The 19,583-nt window shown below is 38.3% G+C and overlaps 1 protein-coding gene across 3 annotated transcripts; it reads right to left on the bottom strand.

Moving 5' to 3' along the window:
* Positions 1-347: 347 nt before the first annotated feature.
* On the bottom strand, positions 348-19,273 carry GOLGA5 (golgin A5). 3 transcript variants are annotated; one of them, XM_057370627.1, is made up of 13 exons: positions 19,256-19,273; positions 17,216-17,831; positions 14,626-14,847; positions 13,405-13,624; positions 12,738-12,861; positions 11,711-11,914; positions 10,446-10,616; positions 9,799-9,927; positions 7,775-7,873; positions 6,538-6,763; positions 3,942-4,047; positions 2,948-3,011; positions 348-1,708 (listed from the first exon to the last, which is right to left on the bottom strand). In XM_057370627.1, exons 2-13 carry the CDS (start codon positions 17,778-17,780, stop codon positions 1,628-1,630), a joined length of 2,211 nt encoding a protein of 736 aa, XP_057226610.1. In that variant the 5' UTR covers positions 17,781-17,831; positions 19,256-19,273; the 3' UTR covers positions 348-1,627. The 3 variants fall into 3 exon arrangements, with proteins under 3 accessions (XP_057226610.1, XP_057226607.1, XP_057226609.1); XM_057370624.1 differs by lacking the exon at positions 19,256-19,273 and adding an exon at positions 18,473-18,555; XM_057370626.1 differs by lacking the exon at positions 19,256-19,273 and adding an exon at positions 18,256-18,441.
* Between the last annotated feature and the right edge of the window lie 310 nt (positions 19,274-19,583).

Below are 19,583 nucleotides of genomic sequence, written 5' to 3'. Positions count from 1 at the left end.
CAGAAATCTTCTGGTGCTTACCCCTGTGAAATCTCTATCATAAGAATCTGGAAAACTGGAGAAAAAAATGATGTCATAAAAAYGTAGGGGGTTTATACCAATAAGAATGTTCCCTCCAAAATACACAGTATACTGAAATATTCAAAGATTAAGTGTTTTGGAAGTGTTTAAATGCAAAAATTGCACCTGCGTAGAAAACGAGCGTACAAAGATGCTTTACCTGACCTCCTTCCATAGTAACCAGCTCCCCCTAGGGTTCAAAGTGGCTTTAGTACCAGAAAAGAAAACGGGCAACAGGAAGCAGGCAAAGCGCAATAAATGTGATAGAGGGCAGACACAACTTACAATAATGCTCTCTTTTATTACTCAGTTCATCAAAACATTTCAGTTTTCTCTGCAAGATCTGAATCAGAGCAGTAATACAGTCATTTGTCCACTGTAACATTTCCATAGGAGCCAGCGTGACAGACTTTGTGCACAGGACTTAATGCTGTGTATTCAAGCCACATGAAAACTGAACCATATCCTCAACAGCAAAAGTGATAAATTGCTTGTAGTCATCTTTTCATTTCCTAGCTGTGAGCACCACACAAGAAAACAAGAAATTTCTTAAGTAAAGAAAGTGACCTTGTCTGATTGTCTATTGATAATTCATAATTACAGAAAGCCACAATCCAACAACAGAACTATTACAGTAGATTTGGTATTTTGGGTTTTACTATAAATATTTAATAAGGTTTGTTTATTAGTATATTTGGTGAGTGTTCAGACATGTGAAATTTTTAATGTTTTGATAAGATTTCTTATAGAAATAGTTTTAATTAGGTACCCAAAGCTTTAGAAAATAAATGTTTCAATAAGATCTGATTAAGACATACTAATGAGAGAGGTATAAGAAAACGCAGTTAAAATATACAAATTGCAAGTGCAAAAAGAAACACTCAACAGTTTAAACCTTCTTTCTCAAAAACCATCTCTCTTTCTCTAATAAAGCTAAAATACCAGCCTTTAAATAGGCAGCCCCACTATTCAGTCTGTAGGAAAGATACATCATCTATTGCACTAGAAGTACAAAGCTAAGAATGCATAATATTTTATTCTTAAACTTATTTACAAAAATATATTGCACCGATCCATTGTCCTTTTTCCAGTTAATATAAAGGAAAAGCCTATTATGTACAAAGTTAAAAACAGAAGTGCAAAAGCAGACTGAAAGAAACCAGAAAGAAGTTTATTTTAAATGCTAAGTACAGTTTATTACCTGACCATAGCCCACATCCAGTATGACCTAAAATAATTTGTACCAGATATATCTGCAATTTCAAAAGTCCTTGCATTTCTCTGCAGAACAAGACTCATCTTTCATTCCAACCACCAGAAGGTCTACATAAAATGTAAAGGCTAATCAGAGCTTAACAGCTTCATTTCTCCTGGTAAGTGATGCTCTTTTTGGTAAATTAAAAAAGCTACATAGTATTATACATGAAAGGTAGTGATAAATCAGGCATGATGGTTTTCATCCTTCCGAAACACCATGAGGAAAAGTTTGCTGATATATCAGGACTGATTATTCTAAAGGCATTGCCAGTCTAAATTACATTAGCACAGCATATGGTCCTGTCTCRGTCTACTTGCCACTGGGACTGTCGTGATGCATTTCTGGGGTGTAGGTAAGGAGAACAACCATAACCCAGAGATGAAGTAATGCCTGGGGAAAGAAAAATAAACTTAGCATTGACAATCATCATCCATAGCAGCAGTAAATATGAGAGCTCTCAATGAGAACTAATAAAACTTATTTTGTAGAAGTATTTTGATTAAAATATTTCTTCTATTAACCAGATACTTGTATAAAAATGGTTGGCATTTGAACAACAAAATGCTGAATCAGATTCTGAATTGGAAAACTAAAGACTAGGCAAACAGCAAAACCAGAGCAGCCTGTTCCCACAGATTTGTGTTGTGTGGTCTCTCTTTTCCTCCAAGCCAGTGACTTCAGCTGTTCCCTGATACCCAGYCCCCAGCCAACACATTCTGTGAGGTGCCTCGAGTGACTGGCTGACACCAGACTGTAAAMTAGCCAAGTTTTGCTTTCCTTACCACAGGCACTGATTTGAGGCATTTTAATGAATTCTGTAAGAATGTTAATTCTCATTCAAATTTGGCTGAAATTATCCACTTAGAATAGAAGCTGCCTGGAGTGCAAAAAGGAATACATAACCCACACCTATTTTAAAAAAATATTTTAAAAAATTCAGATTAGAGTATTCACAGTCAATGTTTGAGCTGAAAAGGGGCAACTGACACTGACTGCCCAGCTCCTATAGAGCCACCATCAAGTTTTCCTTCAGATTGCAGCTTAGGCAGCAGAACTCTTCAGTGTTTTTTACAAAGCTTGCCTTTCCACAGGCCCATGCAGCTGACAGGCCCCTGCCCTCCAGTGCGTAAGGGAGGCATTTCATTTCTAGCAGTTGCCAGCCTAACAATTTTGCTTGATGTGGGCGAGCAACTTTCTATTTCTATCAAGAAACACTCTTCTTTTGCTACTTTTTCAGCTACTAGAGAAGAGTGATCATTAGCCACTGAAAAAAATGAAGTGAAGAGTCAAATGTTAAAAAATTTCGCACAAATGTCATTTTCCTAAATGTAGTACATGTAGGCTTGGCCACTGGACACTACTATTCTGTATTCTAGAAATCTACTTCCACAGTCCTTTAAATAGTAGTTAAGTAAGTGTCTTTAAGACTGCTATACTAAGAATTTCTGGGAAAAACTGGAAACTGCCAAGCAAAACAACTCCAAAATGCTGTTATATAATTCGGTTCACTTTACAAAAAAACATACTGAGTTGTTATTACACAGTCTTTTGAACATCAGTCTTGCCATTTAAAACAYACTGGTATATAAAATGGCTGCAGAAATCTTGCACTGAAGAAAGCTGACTCACCATGTAAATGATTACAAAGACTCTTGCTATGGGGTACCGCCTCAGAAAGATTCCCAGCCGAATGCTACACAGGTGATAAGAGAAAACAAAACACACAATTCAACACTGAGCAATAAATTCCTGCTCCTCTCACCCCAGCCACCACAAACTCAAACATCTTTGTTTCTGTCTTGAATTGGCTCAAACACATCAAGGCTTTGTTTGTCTTGAATTTTACTTCAAGATGTACTCAAAATGTTAAGTGGCATGAGAAAATTCAGAYCATAAAACATATCCTCCTATTTTTTCCCAATCACAGATGGAATTGGGAATTTCTCTTTCACAATGGAATTCCAATTCCAATTCCAATGGAAGCACAAAGGATTTTCCACCAAGTATCTTGCTTTCAAAGCACTAAGAAGTATTATCAAGTTTTGTTTTCTGTTGGTATTTGATTCAAGTTTTGTAGCAGACCTTGGCTATAAATACTGTCAATTCACCTAACTTCTCAGAAAAGGATCAAGTCTATTACTGGATCCAGAATGACTTTCCTTTACTAATTCCTCAAACAGATTAACTTTCAAGGTAAACAGCTGCATTGGGTTAGAAGCCAGAATCTTGTCTTCATCAGGACTAAAAGATGATAAATAAATTATAGTACCTACCCCACTAGTACATTTTTATGGTGTTTATCACAGGCACAGCCAAAACCTCTCGAAGTAAAAAATTTAAACAGTAATGAATTAGGTTAGATTTCTTTTATATAGTTCAGTTATCCTCTTGCATTAAAATCTATAAGAGTTCAAAATATTGACTATAATTTGCAAAAGTTTGAGAATATTCGTATCATAGGAAAGCACAAGTGAAGTGGGTCAATACTCAGTAATTTATACCATACTTTAGCTGCATTATTTTTAATTTTTACCTTCATAAAAGCAATACAAACCAAAGTGTGTTTTGAAAACTGCGAAAGGATGACAGCAATTACAAAGGGATTCCCTCAGGACACGCTTACCTAAACTGATCAATACTGCTGGCAGCTTTGCGGACTCTCCCATACATTCCTGCCACGCTGGTATCCATGTCACTGAACAGGACAGGAACACTACGCATACGAGCACCTATTGGAAGGGAAAAAAATGCAAAAGATTGGCCAATTTGTTGTTGAAATAAAACAAATTGATAGTATACAATACAGAGATATAAAAATAATATAAAAATAGCGATCATTATGATTGTAGCATGGTCCATTTTTGATAAACTGTCGTGAGTTTAAACCTGTTTTTTCCCTATCCAAGTCACGACACCAAAAATGTTGTGGTTTGGACTGTGCCGAAAGCTGAAAGCACCCATGATGTTCCCTCCCTTCCCACTGGAGAGGGCAGAAAGGAGAGCAAAAGCCCAGTTAACATGAAAATTTATGGCTTTCAGATAACATAACATAATTGAGAGAAAGATATGTATATGCTCCAGAGAATGGTCAGACAGGCTCTATAACTTAAGTTGCAAAATAGATTTATTACTAAAAACTGCTAAGAATACTACTGCACCAAGGAGGGGAACAAAGATAGGGAAAAATTTACAAGGAGAAGAAAAATAAAAACGGACATTTTAAGACACCTGTTATTGTTTCCGGGGACCTCTTTCTCAGGTCACCCCTCTCCACCCCCCCATGTCTTCCCGCATACAAAGGGGGGCAGGAATGAAAGTCTAACACAGATGAAACTACTCATTACGGCTGTTGTCCAGCATCATAGGAGAAGCATTCTTACAGATCCAAGCTGTGGAAGGTCTTTTCCCAAGAAACAGTCAGTGTATAACTGCTGATGGCAAGGGATTCTTTTCTTTACCTCGTGGGAGAAAGGAAAGAATGTTCTTCAAGGCCAAACTGCATTGTTTCGGCGGCGTTAAGACCACTATCACAAATCTCCTGGCAGAGCACAGCTTCTTCTAAGCACCCACTTGCTTCAGATGTAGGGCGGGGGCACCTCTTCCTCCCCGCAGAACACAATTTCTGCTTAGCACCAATTCGCTTCAAATGTCGTGGGGGGGCCAAGCCTCTTTCCCCTTTTTGGCTCCTGATCAGTTCAGTCCAATTCTCAAAGGCCTGGGGGTTTTTTGCCTTCAGAGCAAGGTCGCTCTCTTTTCTATACAGGTCTCTCATTGTGGAAATAGGCCTTTTGAGAACAGCTTGTTTCCTTCAYGTTTGAGAACCACAGCACAGGACAACACTACTTCTCCTTACTATGATCTTGGGTCTCCATTTTTTTCTTACATCTCCTCACCCTCCTGCTCTGTTTTTCCCCAGGGCATGATACTAACAACTAAATACTAACAACCTAAAAACTACATGGCGGCCGCCCCTATCTTGTTTTGAATTCTTCTTAAGTACAAGACCATATGTCATCACAGAGGTGTAACTAGCTTGTGCAATTGGCCCAGGCCTGATGAGCAGCCTGTCCATCAACCCCAGAGCCATAATGGATTGGGAGTAGGGCTCCTTTTGCTGGAGAAGAAGGAGAAAGTTTCTAGAACTTCCTCACAGGAGCCATCTTTGTGGTTTCTTGGTCCCATCCCCCCACCACCAAAAATCGGACCAAGTAAAACCAGGAAATAAACTTACAATTAAGTCATTCAAATTACTTCTTAGTCATCTCAATTTCAACTGAGAGTATTTTAAAAATGTATTCTTTTACTAAATGGATATCCTCATACTCAATTCCATCATATCACAGGAACTATTATTAGGTGTATAAAATGATGGGCTTGACACTGGCACAGTTTCTCAAATGTTTTTACTCTCATACAGGGAAACTCTGATTAGCATTTCTGACACTAACTTCTATATTCAACMATTTTTTACTTTATTTACATTTTTACTAAGTATAAACTTTATTTWAAAAAAATTCTCAGATAATGCTACTTTTTGCAACTAAACTTCAGCTTTCTGAAATTACTTACAAACAACTCCTGTTTTGATAAGCAGAGAAACAGAAGCCTGGACTTATTTTACATGTCTTTGTGATTGTTCCCTGCTTTTAAAGTTACTTAACATATACAAAATGACAAACTTTGACTCTGAAAAGTAACCTCTCAATACCATGGGTCAGCCACTGAGGTTGTCCCAGATATACAGGACTGACAAACCAACCTCATCAGAACCATCATATTTTAAGCTGCTTTGCAATAMAAACAGAAAGCAAGGGAGAAATTAATTTAAAACAGATCAATTCTCAAAAGGAATTCCATTCTTGCTCTCCTCCCAAACCCTTTTTGCAAGAGAATACTTAGATCCTGTTTCTAACACTCAGTTTAAACCCCAAAACACAGGTTTATTTGCACCTGTGACAGGATTGTTCCAATAGTGCCATAGTATTAGAATTAAATTGTCTTTATTAAGTTCACTGAAATAATCTGCACACAAAAAGTAGCTTCTAGTTAACTATTTTTTATGATATGGGCACTGTAGAGAAGGTCTCTAGCATAAGTGGCCTATTTGCAGCACTTATTGTTCCTTACAAAATCAAGACTTTCAGGGAAAGGCATTAGGAAATAGAAAAGCCTCAACTGCAGAAAAGACAAGAGTTTTAATATTGTATTTCCTTATTTACCTTCAGCACCATCGATGCCTGCCATGTTAATGGAAGGTCCATTAGCACTGGTGCCTTGGATAGCCTTCAGCTGTTGCTCGAGCCGTTCCAGTTGGTACACAAGTGAGTTTTTCTCTGTGCTCAGGCTCTCTAACATGGTTTGCTTCTGAATTAGTGTTTCTGTCAGCTGATGGAGCCGATTTTCTAATTCCGTCTGACTACTACTGCTTAGAGTCTTGTTTGTGAGCTAAAAAAAAGTAAAGAAAAAAAATCATTCTAAATTCAAAATCTGACCAACTCTCATATTACAAAACTCTACAATAATCTAAGCCTTCAAGAACCAAGTTACTCCACCGCAGATTTTTTTACAGGATAAGGCTGCCAAAACTATCACCGAAGAGTGCAAAAAAGAGGAAACTTAATTTCAGGAGTTGTTAACTGTTTACATTACACAAGAAACTCTATGTAAAAATGTATCTTTCTGTTTTCTACCTATAATCATATGGAAGTTTCTGTATAATCCTAAATTTGATCACAAAATCCATGCTATGCCTCAGAGACAAATTTGAAGAGCAATTAACAGCAAGCTAATCCAGCCTGGCTATCATACTTTCAACTTAATGAGTATGTAAAAATGTTTTCCAGCAAGGAAGGGAAAACTCAGTACAAATGGAGGGAATCCAATGCCATTTTACAGGAAAACTTGAATGAAATGGTGAAAATGCAGGATATGTTGCAGAAGAACTGAGGAACACTGAGATAGACAACATGGCTGCACTAGCAAATAGAAACTCCAAGGGCAGCAGATGGATCATCAATTTGACATGGATCATGTAATTCAATTTGCAGAAATAATTCAATTTGCAGAAAATATTTAAAGCAAATGGGAATTACCAGATCTGCTGTACATGCAATAGCTCATCTATTCACTACGTCTTGGACCTCAGCCACTTTGTGGCATCATATTCCACAAAGATGTTCCTTCCTTGATAAAAAAACAGAATCACCAGGAATTAGATAACCAAAATACAAATTAGGTGTCTGCAATGGGGCAGGTGAAGGCAGTCCTGAAGTTGAGCATTACCATGGCTTCCTTCTTGTATTCCCTACTCTCAAAACTCTACTCTCTATTGAAAACAAGTACACAGTAACTCACTAGTAAAATCCTCATGGGATTCTTCAGGATAGTTTAGTGAAATGAATAGCTCTTATCACTGTTTGCATAACTGAAGGAGATAAAATTATTTTCTATACGCACCTGATTTCTGAGCTTCTGAATTTCTTCCTCTCTGTCTTTTATTCTGCTTTGCAAAGTATTCTTTGTTCGATACAATTCTTCTTCAGTATAATGGAGTTCCTATAAAATTTATCATAATTAAAAATAAAAGATTTTATACATGTAAGTATTTCGAGAGACGAACTCTAGTTATCTAGAGTTTTACAACAGAACACAAGAAAGCAATATGCTGCAATCAAATACAAGTTAAAATAGTAACTTAGTTACACATCTGGCTAGGATAGGGTATATGGGAAAACAGAGCTGAATATCAAGACACAACATACAACACCAATTAAATTATTTTATGGAGACTGCCCTAATATAAATATTAATTCAGACTAGTTTATTAAGAGTCACACAATTTCATTGGGACCATAATTCACCTTTCTTACACTTTCACCATTTGTTGTACTGGTATCTTGAAAATGTGTCAGTAATGTAACAACTACAAAATACTTTAGGGGTATCTGTATTCCTAAAATAAACTCACTAATTCAAAATGCCATTCTTTAAACATGTTTGAAAACCCTTGGCATATCTATCCTTAATTCTGTAGGACATACATTTTCCTCTAAAGTTTAGGATAAATTATCATAGCAGATGTGAAATAAGAAAAAATATTAGTAAAAAAGTAATTACTGAAGAGGAAATCATGCCATAAGTTTTGTTACTCCCATGATTTAGTGGCTATTTTAGCTCCCACTCAAGGAACTGTCAAGCTTATCTTTTAAATTAAGACAGTCCTCAACTCACTATCACTTCAGCTGTCAGTTGCTACAGAAAACAGATAATCCTGTTCTCCCTTTGAACAATCAGATTTAAAAAAAAAACCTCTATTTATTTTCCATCTTCATTTTCAGAAAYCTTATGACAAAAGTTAAAATAACTCCCAGACAGAACTGACTATAATTATATCAAGTACCAACACAACCAATTATGGTAAAAGCACATGTAAATGGGTGTCATCAAAAGGAAGACTTTGGTTCTGCAATCCTTTTTTCTGCAATAACCGATAAGGCTTTTTAAATTCACCTCACTCTTTCTATTGACTTAAAGCATATTCCTCAGAAGGGCAGAAGTAACAGAATATAATCTACCATCTGCTTTGACATAATAAACATCAGCTACCCATCAAGAACAGACCTCGACTTCTGCCTTTTAATTAGTTCAAGCTGCGAGCATCCCATTAAAATGTAATTTCTGGAAGGATAGATAATCCTGTAAGATAAATTGTTCCTAGCAGATATAGARTACTCATGCTTTCCTTGTTATTAAKTCTCTTTACATGAGCTTTTTCTTACAAGGAAAATTTTTAACAGGGTGCAAAGCATTTGTCCAATTCTTACTGAATAGTAAGTTTGTTCACATAAAATACAAGTTTGCCTTTTTTTCTCCACCCTCTTTTTAGCACGAAACTGCCTAAAACAAGGCAGAGTTTGCTCAAAAAGATGACACAGTATGACAGAATTAATTAACATAATTCTATCAGCAATTTGTCTAATAGAGAATTTGAAAGTAAAAACAATTAGTTTCAGAACTGGAAAAAATGCATTCAATAAAATAGCACTAAACTGGTACTACAATGACATTGTTTCACAAGCTAAAACTTCCGTATTAATCGAGAACAGGAAGTTTGATAGCCACTTTCAGTATTAGGGTTTCTTGACATAAAAAATGTTTCAAATGTTACTATATCCCTGTTGTCTGATTGTTTCCCGGCTGAATAAAATTCAAGATCCTGCTCAATTCTATGCACTCCCTAGAATSCCGTTTGTTCAGCAAGATCTCTGTTCATCAGGAGTATCCAGAAGGCCCTGACCATYGCTTAGTCCTGGTTGCACTTTCCTTGACCTAATGACATTCACCAAGCTTTTGGGGATTTCTTTGGAATACCAGACAAAAAATAACTCAAACACTGCATAAGTATCCAAATACTCTCTTATTAAGCCAAATGCTTTGCTGATGGGGCCTAAAAGGAGATCGAGCTTTCAAGAATTCCTTACCTGTTTTTGCCGTTCTAGTTCAGCTTCTGTCTCTTGYTTGGCCATTTTATGTGCTGATATTTGCTCTTGTAGGTCTTGAAGCTGCTCTCTCACCGATTCAGCTTCACTTACCTGCTGTGTCTCCATATCCTGAAATGAACAGAAATGKAACCATTTCACTAGCATTCAAACATTACTCCACATCTGTGATAGGTAACAGCAAGGAAAGTACTAYATGCAATATTTCTTCAAAAGGAAGGTGTGGGTGTATTGGATAAATAAYATTTGGTCATTTTATACAGAATGTTTTTACAGTAATAAATACATTTTGTGAATATGAAAAGGAAAGGCTCCACTTCTTCCTTTTAGCCTACAGGCTAAAACTGTGTAAAAYAGACTTGCATGCAGTTGCTGTGTTGAGCCCATTATGCCAGCAGACGACTTGGATTAYAGTGCTTCAAGGATTAGTAGCTGCTGCAGGAAAGGATACAGGTGATGGCTAGAGAAATCACTACGCTTGTTAGGAATGAAACGCTTCCCACAACAGGAGGATACAGTAGTGAGTGAAAAGTAAGGTAATAAATACTAGAAACAACAGACCCACAGCATACAAGGAAAGTCCTTTGTCATAGCTAACTAAAAGTACAGGTGTCCATAGGCACACCTACCTGCAGCTCTGTTCTCATCTGTTGTATCTGCCCCATGAGCTTTTGTATTTCTTCTCTCTGAGTGTCTCGCTCGTGTCTCAGTTCCTCCAATTCCACTGTGCTTGCCGTATTGCTATCCAGGCCTTCAATACCAGAGCCTTCTTTTAAACTGTTTATCAACTTTTCTTTGGACTGAAAAAATAAGTCAATGTATTATTTATAGCAGTATTGAACAAGTGCTTGACTAGAATATCCTATAATGACTTTGCTCTAAAATTCAAATATAGACATATCTATTCTTATATTCAATAATGATCCTACACAACTAAAGATTAAAATGCTTCTGTACTGATAATTTTTCTGATTTCCTGTAGCTTTACTGAAAGCCTGTGTTATCTGTGGAAGAGTACAGCTTTGTTCTTTACAAGTGYCTGCAATGCCCTCTAGGTACCATAACAGAGAAGATGCACACTAACAGACACTAAATACAAAACTGACTCTCTTTTTCTCCTTCCAAGAAAACCATGAACCAAACACAGCGGTAGCTCTTCCAGGAAAGAGGATAAACCATTTTATTCAGTCAGCCTAGGGTTAGCTTGATACTGACTCGCAATTTTAAGCTTTTCATATTTATCAAGATAATTTAAAACCTGTCCTTGAACATTTGATTAAATTAATTATTCTAAACAGAGATCTCTATCTTCAACATCTTGCTAACATATATAAACAAGACTCAAACCGACCACATTTGCACATGGTATCTCTGACAATTTAAACAGTATGGAACTGCACAAAATAACTGATTTTGCCATTGTTTACATAATGTTGATCACATGCAACCTTTCAGGACATGGAAAAATATTCTCTGATTACATGTTAGGAATCCATTCTGTGCTAGGCTTCAGCCTCAAGCAGAACAGAGCAATATTCTTGAATCAAGAATACTAGATATGGAAAAAATTGTAGGTTTCATCTATTAACTATTTGAACTCTGAGATGTGGAATACACTGACAGATGATGCACAATAAGTGCAATGGTTCCCAGGATTTTTTTTTTCCAGGTTCAGGACCTGAACTGCTGTTTTAATTACATAACTTCATCTRTAAACTTAAGCTTACAAAATGCAGACTGGTAGCTGTTCTATATAAGTATCATTATAGATAGGCCCCAGAACACATGACAGGTAGTGTGAAAAAGAATCCCGCAAGTTAGATTATTTGAAGCATAGCACCTTAAACAGTTAAAGCATATAAATCAAACTGTATTTCTTCACTACAATGCTTACCTGGAGAATGCGAGTAGCTTTCTGTTTATAGTCTATCAGTTCCTGTTTTGCAGATTCTAGGTGGCTTTTAGTCACTTTGACTTGTTGCTGAAGCTCATCAGCTCGCCTCTTTTCATCTAAATATTTTCTCTCTGCTACAGTTATCCCTTCTGCCAAGTTCTGACGTTCTGCTTCCACTTTACTTAGACGAGCCGCAAACTCATTCTATTAGCAATAAAGAAACAACACTTTGTGTTTAAACACAGTCTCAACTTTAACCTAGAAAGAAAAAAASAAAGTTTAAAAGCAACTACACAGGGCACAACACCTCCTGTCTACCACCTCCAACTTAAAAACACATTAGTGCTATGTGGAAAGACCTTCTGCTTGCTTATGCAAGTGGTAAATAATCTGAGTATGAATATGCTTTTCTTTTCCTCACCACAAATAGTGAGGGAATAACAATCTTCCTACACTTCACGTTTTTTTAGTAAACAAAAAGCAAGCTTTCCCCTCAAAAAAATATTATCAATTGTAATCTGACATGTTTTGAAGCATTTTAAAAACAACCAAAACAGACACTGATAAACATTTTCAGAGATGTTATTATACACAACAAAGGCCAAATTAAGTGTGGAAAACATGCTCTATCAATAATGCACTTGCATCTTTATCACAGAAGTGATCATCCATCTTAATATGCTTAAGATCACACAGTAAAATTGTGTAATATTAAGTTGTGTAACAACATAGCAAATTGATTACTTACTTTTAAAACATGTATTAACATTAAAGTTAGCATGCAAAAAAACCCCAATAAACATTGTCAGCATTAATGCTCAAAAACTTTTACTCGTGAAGCTTTCAAAATAACCTAAGAAGTAAATTAGCATCTCAAGGATACTTAATGCAGCAGACAGCACATCCTTCCAAGCAATTAGTAACCTGAACAGRAACTGAAGTCAAAGGGAGGAGAGAGCACTTGGAACCTCACAGATCTGATCTCAAAAGCAGAGTTTTAAAGTCTTCCTTACTCTTCATGTCTAACCTGCATTTGTTTGTAACTTTCTTGTTCTCGCTTGAGTGCAGAGTCTGCATCACGCAGCCTCTCCTGAAGAGTTTGAAGGGCTTGATTTTGTAAACTGCTTCCTTCACTGTGGTCTTGTATTATCCTGAAATAGACACACATTAATTGGAAAAGAAGAAAGCTAGTGTAATTTTTCATGCAGAAATATAACCTCCTGGTTTCCAGACCAGCTTTGAAAATCTGCCCAGGGGATTACTGCATATAACTACATGTGTGAGGCCTCAAGTTACTGACTCACACTTGTCCTCCCTGACCTATATTCTGTAGTATCCACTTACTGATTCACATCCCAGTGCTGAGTTAAGTTCAGAAAAATCTTTGTATTTGTGGATAAGTCTATTTTTCAAGAAAAAAAAATTCTTGGGACCTTCAGCTTCACGCCTCTGACACAAATACTTGATACAAAATGGACTTCAACAATCAGATACCGACTGACGCCCTTTCTAATACTGATTTGCCCTGTTTCCAATTATGATATAGCAGTCTTAGAGCAAACTTTAATCCTTGTATTTCAAATCTTTCCTCATTAGTTTATTATTTTTATTCTTGAAAAGACTAGATTATCTACCTTGATTTTTTCAATCTTATTACTACTTGCAAAATTCCAAAGTATGAAATTATGAAGTACCGTGATTTTTCACTCTGCAGCGCTTCCAAAGCTTCTGTCCGAGCACTTAAGAGCTGATCAGCTTCTTGCAACCGTACTTTGAGCACAGCTAGCTGTGAATCTTTGGCACCAACAGCTTCTGTCAGATCATCAACTCGAGCCTGAAGTTCTCTAACCATTCTGTCACTCTTTGAATGATCAACATTCCACTTCTCCACCTTCTCCCGGGATTTGTTCAGTTCTACAAAATAAGAAGGTTCTTTRAAGTTTACAAAAGTAAATATTGCAAGGTCTTGTAAGCAGTCAGGATGCACATATCTCATTTCTTAAAGAAAAACATTAAATACAATCAAGTTGAAGTAAAACTGAAAATTTATGAGCTACTAGGAAGTAACAAATGCAAGACTGGCTGCCAAAGCATGACCCTTAAAATTTTGGAGGTGATCTCAAAATAGACATTTCCTTCTGGGTCACACTGCAGATGATAGATTTCACCTGCCCCACCCCCTTGCAGTGACCTACTGTCAAATATCCCTGTGTGAACAGAAACCTCTGCATAAAGTGTCTGGTTTAACTCTAGTTKGAGTTTATTGTCACATAAATAACAGGAAAATACACCAGTGATGAATAATGCCTGAATACTTAGAAGCTTCTGGTTTTAGTCTAACATCACACTCTGAATTTCAATGGAAATTAAAACTATCTGGCTTATGCAGTTAGTGTGAAAAAACGTGGTACCTCAATTTTACACCTAGCAGCAGGAGTTCRCTGTATGTTCTATAATTTAACTTGTATTCATGTTTTTTATATTTTTAATTCCATTTGGCTTTGAAAAAGCCAGTGACGTCATATTAAAAATACGAATTTTATATTTTTCCTGTCAGTATCTAGGCATCAGAGATTGTCTGACAGTCTACTACAGCCAGAAAGTAGTCAGAGTTTGAAGTATTTAAAGAAATTTACTCATTTAAAAATAACTGTTTTGCATAGCCATTAAAATACAGGAAAACATATTTTAAAAGTGGTATTTGCCACCAGTGTTTTAATAAGATGTAAGCTTTGTAGCTAGAACTCATCATTTTAATCAACATTTGCTTTATCTTTGTAGTTGAACAAACTTTTTACTTTCTCCCAACTCATTACATGGCAAGTCATACCTGCAAATGTACCTGGACAGTTTTTATTATAAATAGAGCAGYTTCCTAGCTCATTAGCATTTTACTAATGTTCTAAGTGAAGTACCTTCTTGTGTTTCTTTGGACCKCTGTATTAATGAAGCCACTTCTTGATTTAGAGACTGAACTTCATTCCGCAGCAGCTGATTCTCCAGGCGAAGATTGGACAGCTCATGTGATTTGGAATCATCATTAGCTGAAAGGCTGGGGTTGGTTACTGCACTTAGTGATGAATCCTTCAGACYGTTCCCTTGTGCTCCCAGGCCAGAGTCTGAACTGTCTGGTGTTTCTGTAAAGAGATGCAAGTTAGAACCAATGCATGCATTTGTAAGCTGCTTTTATATAAACAATAGTTCATGTTCTGCATCAATGTTTAAGTAACAACAACGATAACAAATCACAAAAGTTTATACTGAAAAGGAATACGGAGCTGCATCTCACAAGGGATTGCACAAAATAGGACCATTTACACACATCATGCAGTGTTTTTGCTCATACTACAAGACAAGACACAGAAGTTGTAACATTKCTTATTAATAAATGGCAACTTCAGGATTTCAAAACATTAACACTGTTTATGACTTTGCTACTCACAAAAGTCCTCAGAAGCTGAAGAGTAACAGAAAACATTAAATATATGTAGCAACTAGTGGAATTTTTACTATGAGCTCATTCTGGGTTTTCATTCAGATTTTGAAAATACCTACTTTATTTTAAAAGAGACAATAATAGAGGAAYTCCTAGTAGTATTCTGAACAACAGTCCCCTGCAGGGAAGAAGGAACCAACAGCCTTTTCCCGTCACGCACAAACACACTGTCCTTGATTAATGCTGTGAAAGATACAGATTCACTGTAGGAGTCTTGATGCCAGCATGCTGATAATTAGAAGCTTTGCAGCAATGTTAAGATAAAATTAYATGGCAAGCAGTGAACAAACAAGCAGGCAATGTAAAGATATTGCTTCTAAATTTAGTATGCTCCAGGTGAGTAACTGCTGAAATCCATGGGGGGCAGGCTGCAACTAATTCCAAGCAAGACTGCAGTGAAGTTATTAAAACATTATTTATTTCCCCTTGTGATCACTAACCAAGCTGTTTCACCTTTCTTCTTACCACTGGAATAGCCCCTACCATCCCAAGCCCAGGCAACTGGGCCACACTATTAATTCTAGGCAAAACCACACCCACAAGTTGCAGAAGTGACAGGAAGATTTCTTCCACATTTGCTCAAGCTCTTTTCCRATTTAAGTGATTCTAAAAAGTGTAATTTTCTCGCCTTTGATTTATTTATGGTTTCCAACTTATGAACAAACTTAGACTMATTTCTCTGTCTGGAAAACTCAATAGATTAAAGAAGCCAATGAAGCAAGAGATGAGCCACTTATAGCACGGATTAGATTATAATCATGGCAATATATAAAGTATAATGTTAATTGGTTTTGTCTACAGCTAATACATCATAAGCTACTTTAACAGATTCTGTGCTGAATATTTAAATAACACATATGTATCTGTACAATTGGCTTTGGAAAAGAGCATGCTCAAATCCCATATTGTAACTGCTTMCTTTCTTATTTACCAGCTCCACAAGGCAAACTCTGCTCAAAAATCTTCAGAAGAAACAAACAAACAAACGTTTCTTAAGTACCAATAAGCAAGGCCATAGAGCCAAGTTTAACAYATCTAATTATTTATTTTTAGTAATAAACCCTACCGAAAAGTCACTGGCTCAGGAATAGAAAAATATTCACATATTTTGAAATGATCCCTTTTTATGTCTAAAGCTTTTGAGCATACTTAACGCAGTAAGTAAAAAGCTGGCATTTATAATGCTTTACATGCTCAAAGTACTGAAGAAATAATGAAGTATTCTAGCTACATTAACAGAACCATTTGCACCAATTTTCTAAAATAAGTAACAGCAAAGTAGCACAGCARTAAGAATGGAGTACAGACTGAACAGTCTGATAGAGAACGTAAGTTCCTGACACTTCCAAGMTATATTCTCCTTTGTGTTATCAAGTTGAGAACAGCCCCATCTTTTGACTCTCTAGTCTGGAGGCTCGTTCAGGCCTCTGAATTTAGACTGCAGTTATGAACTACTTCTGGTAAACCCAAAGGCTTTACCTCTCTAGCTCTCTCATGCCTGTAGCTCTACAACASCCTAACTGCATCCAGCTTCCCATCCTGCAGGACAAGCAAGTTTGCCAGTTTATCCCTCCTGCACGGTGGAACAGGGAACACTTCAYACCACCTCATGTGCTGCTGGGCAACAGCCAACACCATCTATCCATGGGTGAATGTCACTCACCCTCCTACGTGGCAACAGCAGGGAAGGGCCCAAGTCACCAAACAAATACAGCAGCACCTTTGCTTCTAAATGGGGACATACGGGGCTGAAGCAAGGTTAGATCAGAGAGGTCAAGGTGAGCAGTAGCAACAAGGTAGATCCAGAATGCAAAAGATCGTGTAGCTTATCAAATTAGCATGGTATCTAGTATTGCCACAGTGATAATGTGAAAGGTCCTGCTGCACCTCACACATTTGACACATTACCAATATTAAATGGTTCAGGAAGTGAYAGCAAATGCATTACCTAGCCTTACCCTAGACAGACTGGATTTTAAATATCTCTAGGTTCAATACAATTTAACTACCATTGTCTTGGCTCCTGATGGAATTATCTTCAGTAGTTTTTGCACTCTGTGTACTGGTCGACACAGAACTAATACTAGAAGTCCGAGAGTGATTTTGAAGAACAGTTGCCTTGCTCTTMTCCTTTTTAGAATCTATCCTTCCATTAGGTTCTTTCTCTGAACTGTTGAGAAAATCAAACAGCAACTCATCGTCAGGTTCTGACTTTTTTCTTCTCACAAAATGTGAGGCAGCTCTGGATGYGGAAACACTTTCTACTGGAGAAGCAGCTTCCGAGGATGCTCTACGTGCYGTTTTAACATTTGCTGTTCCTGCCAGGATTGTGGCCTTTTGATGTTTAATATTATCAGCTGCTGAGGAGATGTAGGCTGCTTTGGATGCTGTCTGGTATTTCAGTTCTCCCGTGTGCTGGTGCACTTCAGAATATTCACTGGYAGAGTCCAAGTTCTTATTAACATAAACTGCATTGCTTGATGTGTCTTTTTTGCTCAGAGCGGACGCAGCTCCTTGATCAACTCTGTTGAGTAGATCCTCTGCCTTTCCAGCGAGATCAGCAAGCCAAGACATGATGAGCGTCTGTTGATGAACTCTGTACAATTAAAATTTCAGAACCATATACTGCAAAAGACATAGAATGATTACAAATTAGACTGCTGSTAAAAAGGCAAGATGTATGATTTACCCAAACAACTGTCTGTTGTTAGTAATGTAGTTATTTTAATACTTATCTTCTATTCGTTTGGTATTTTGCCGTTTTGGTAACTAATGGAAATAAACCAAATGAGTTTCTGGGGAAAACATTCAAAACCAAGGCTTTAAAAATGAAGTTTTTTTAATCAAGTCTATTAAAATCAGACCACTGCATCAGTTTCTGATAGCATCAGCTGCTACAGAGTATCACACAAGAGAACACAAGTAAGCCTTAGATGTTTGGCCTGCAAATTCCCAACCCGGCTCAAGCAGAGGATCTTCTCCCCCACAAACTCTGCAGCCCGCTGCCCCTCCCGTGACACCAACACGGTGCACAGGTGCCTGCCTGCACCTGCACCACGGGTCTGCCACACCACACCGGCGGCGTTCGCCTGTACCCCAGCTCCCGGGAAGGGCTCCTTCATCCCGGACGGGATTCTGGAGGGAAGCGCAGAGCCGGACGGGAGGGTGACGTTCAGAGTAGCTGCTGACCCCTCCACCAGTACCGCCTGTCCCCAGCCCTTCCCAGGCCCGGCCCCACTCAGGAGCGGCGGGGGCCCCAGCCTCACCTCCTGCAAGCGCGGGGGACGCCCCGGCCCGAGGGGAGCCGCGAGGGGCCGGCGGGCAGCGGCGGACAGCGGCAGACAGCGGCGGGCAGCGGCGGACAGCGGCGGGCAGCGGCGGACAGCGGCGGACAGCGCCGGTCACCGCGGGGCCGCAGGCCGGGCCGGGCAGCGATGCTCCATCGCTTCCGGCAGACGTGGCCGCCTTTCCGGGCGGCGCAGCGCGCATGCGCAGGGAGCGCCCCTGCCCCACCCCGGCGCGCTCAGGCCCCGCCCCTCCCGCGCGCGCCCCCTGGCGCTGTTCGCAGCCGTTTCTGAGGTGGAGATTGTGAGGGACCATGGGTGCCACAGAGTCACAGGATCGTCTGTGTTGGAAAAGAACTCARAGACCCTTTGGCCCAGCTGGTAGCCGAGCGCTGCCAAGTACATCAGTTAAATCATGTTCCCAAGTGCTGCGTGCTTCTGACTGTAATGTCCTTCCCTCTCATCTGTGACTCGGTGTCTCAAACCTGCAGTACTTTTAACATTTTCAAGCTTTATGGCTGTTATCTCTCTTCTGTAAATGCTTCTCCTTACTAGGGATGGCTGTTAAAGTGTACATAAAGTACACTTACTATACTACATAAGGTTAAGTTTTGTTGTTGTTCATCCTCTCACCTCTCCATTTATTTATTCCCTCAAACAACCTTCTATGCCAACATATCACAATTAACCACCATAATTACTTCATGGAGAGCTTCTACTCATGCCTGAAATACCAGCAAGAATGTGAATGAAGACAATACTTACAGCTCCTGCCACTTGCGATCCTCCTCTGTTGAGAACCTTTGTCCTGATTGGGATGCATGGCTAGTGACTTACATCCATCTTTCCCCAGAGCTCTAGTTGCCATCCTGTCAGATCACACCTTACAAGTATCCTCTGGTTAAATTTGCAGGTAGGCTATTATTAAGTTATCTGAATGATGTTGCTGGCTTACAGAAGTTCCCTTACGTCTTATCATGGTAATCCTCTTCCAATGGGGAAGATTATGAAAAGTTCCTGTGTAGGTCAAAGGCTTCAAAATGTTTGTCTACAGATATCAATTATCAATTATCATTAGGCATCCTTAGGACTT

Source organism: Malurus melanocephalus, unplaced genomic scaffold (genome assembly GCF_030028575.1).
Source record: "Malurus melanocephalus ecotype Western Australia unplaced genomic scaffold, MMel_1.1 scaffold_129, whole genome shotgun sequence".
Classification (NCBI taxonomy): Eukaryota; Metazoa; Chordata; class Aves; order Passeriformes; family Maluridae; genus Malurus; species Malurus melanocephalus.
Note: the sequence above shows the minus strand (reverse complement) of the source record. Positions and strands in the feature narration are given on the sequence as shown.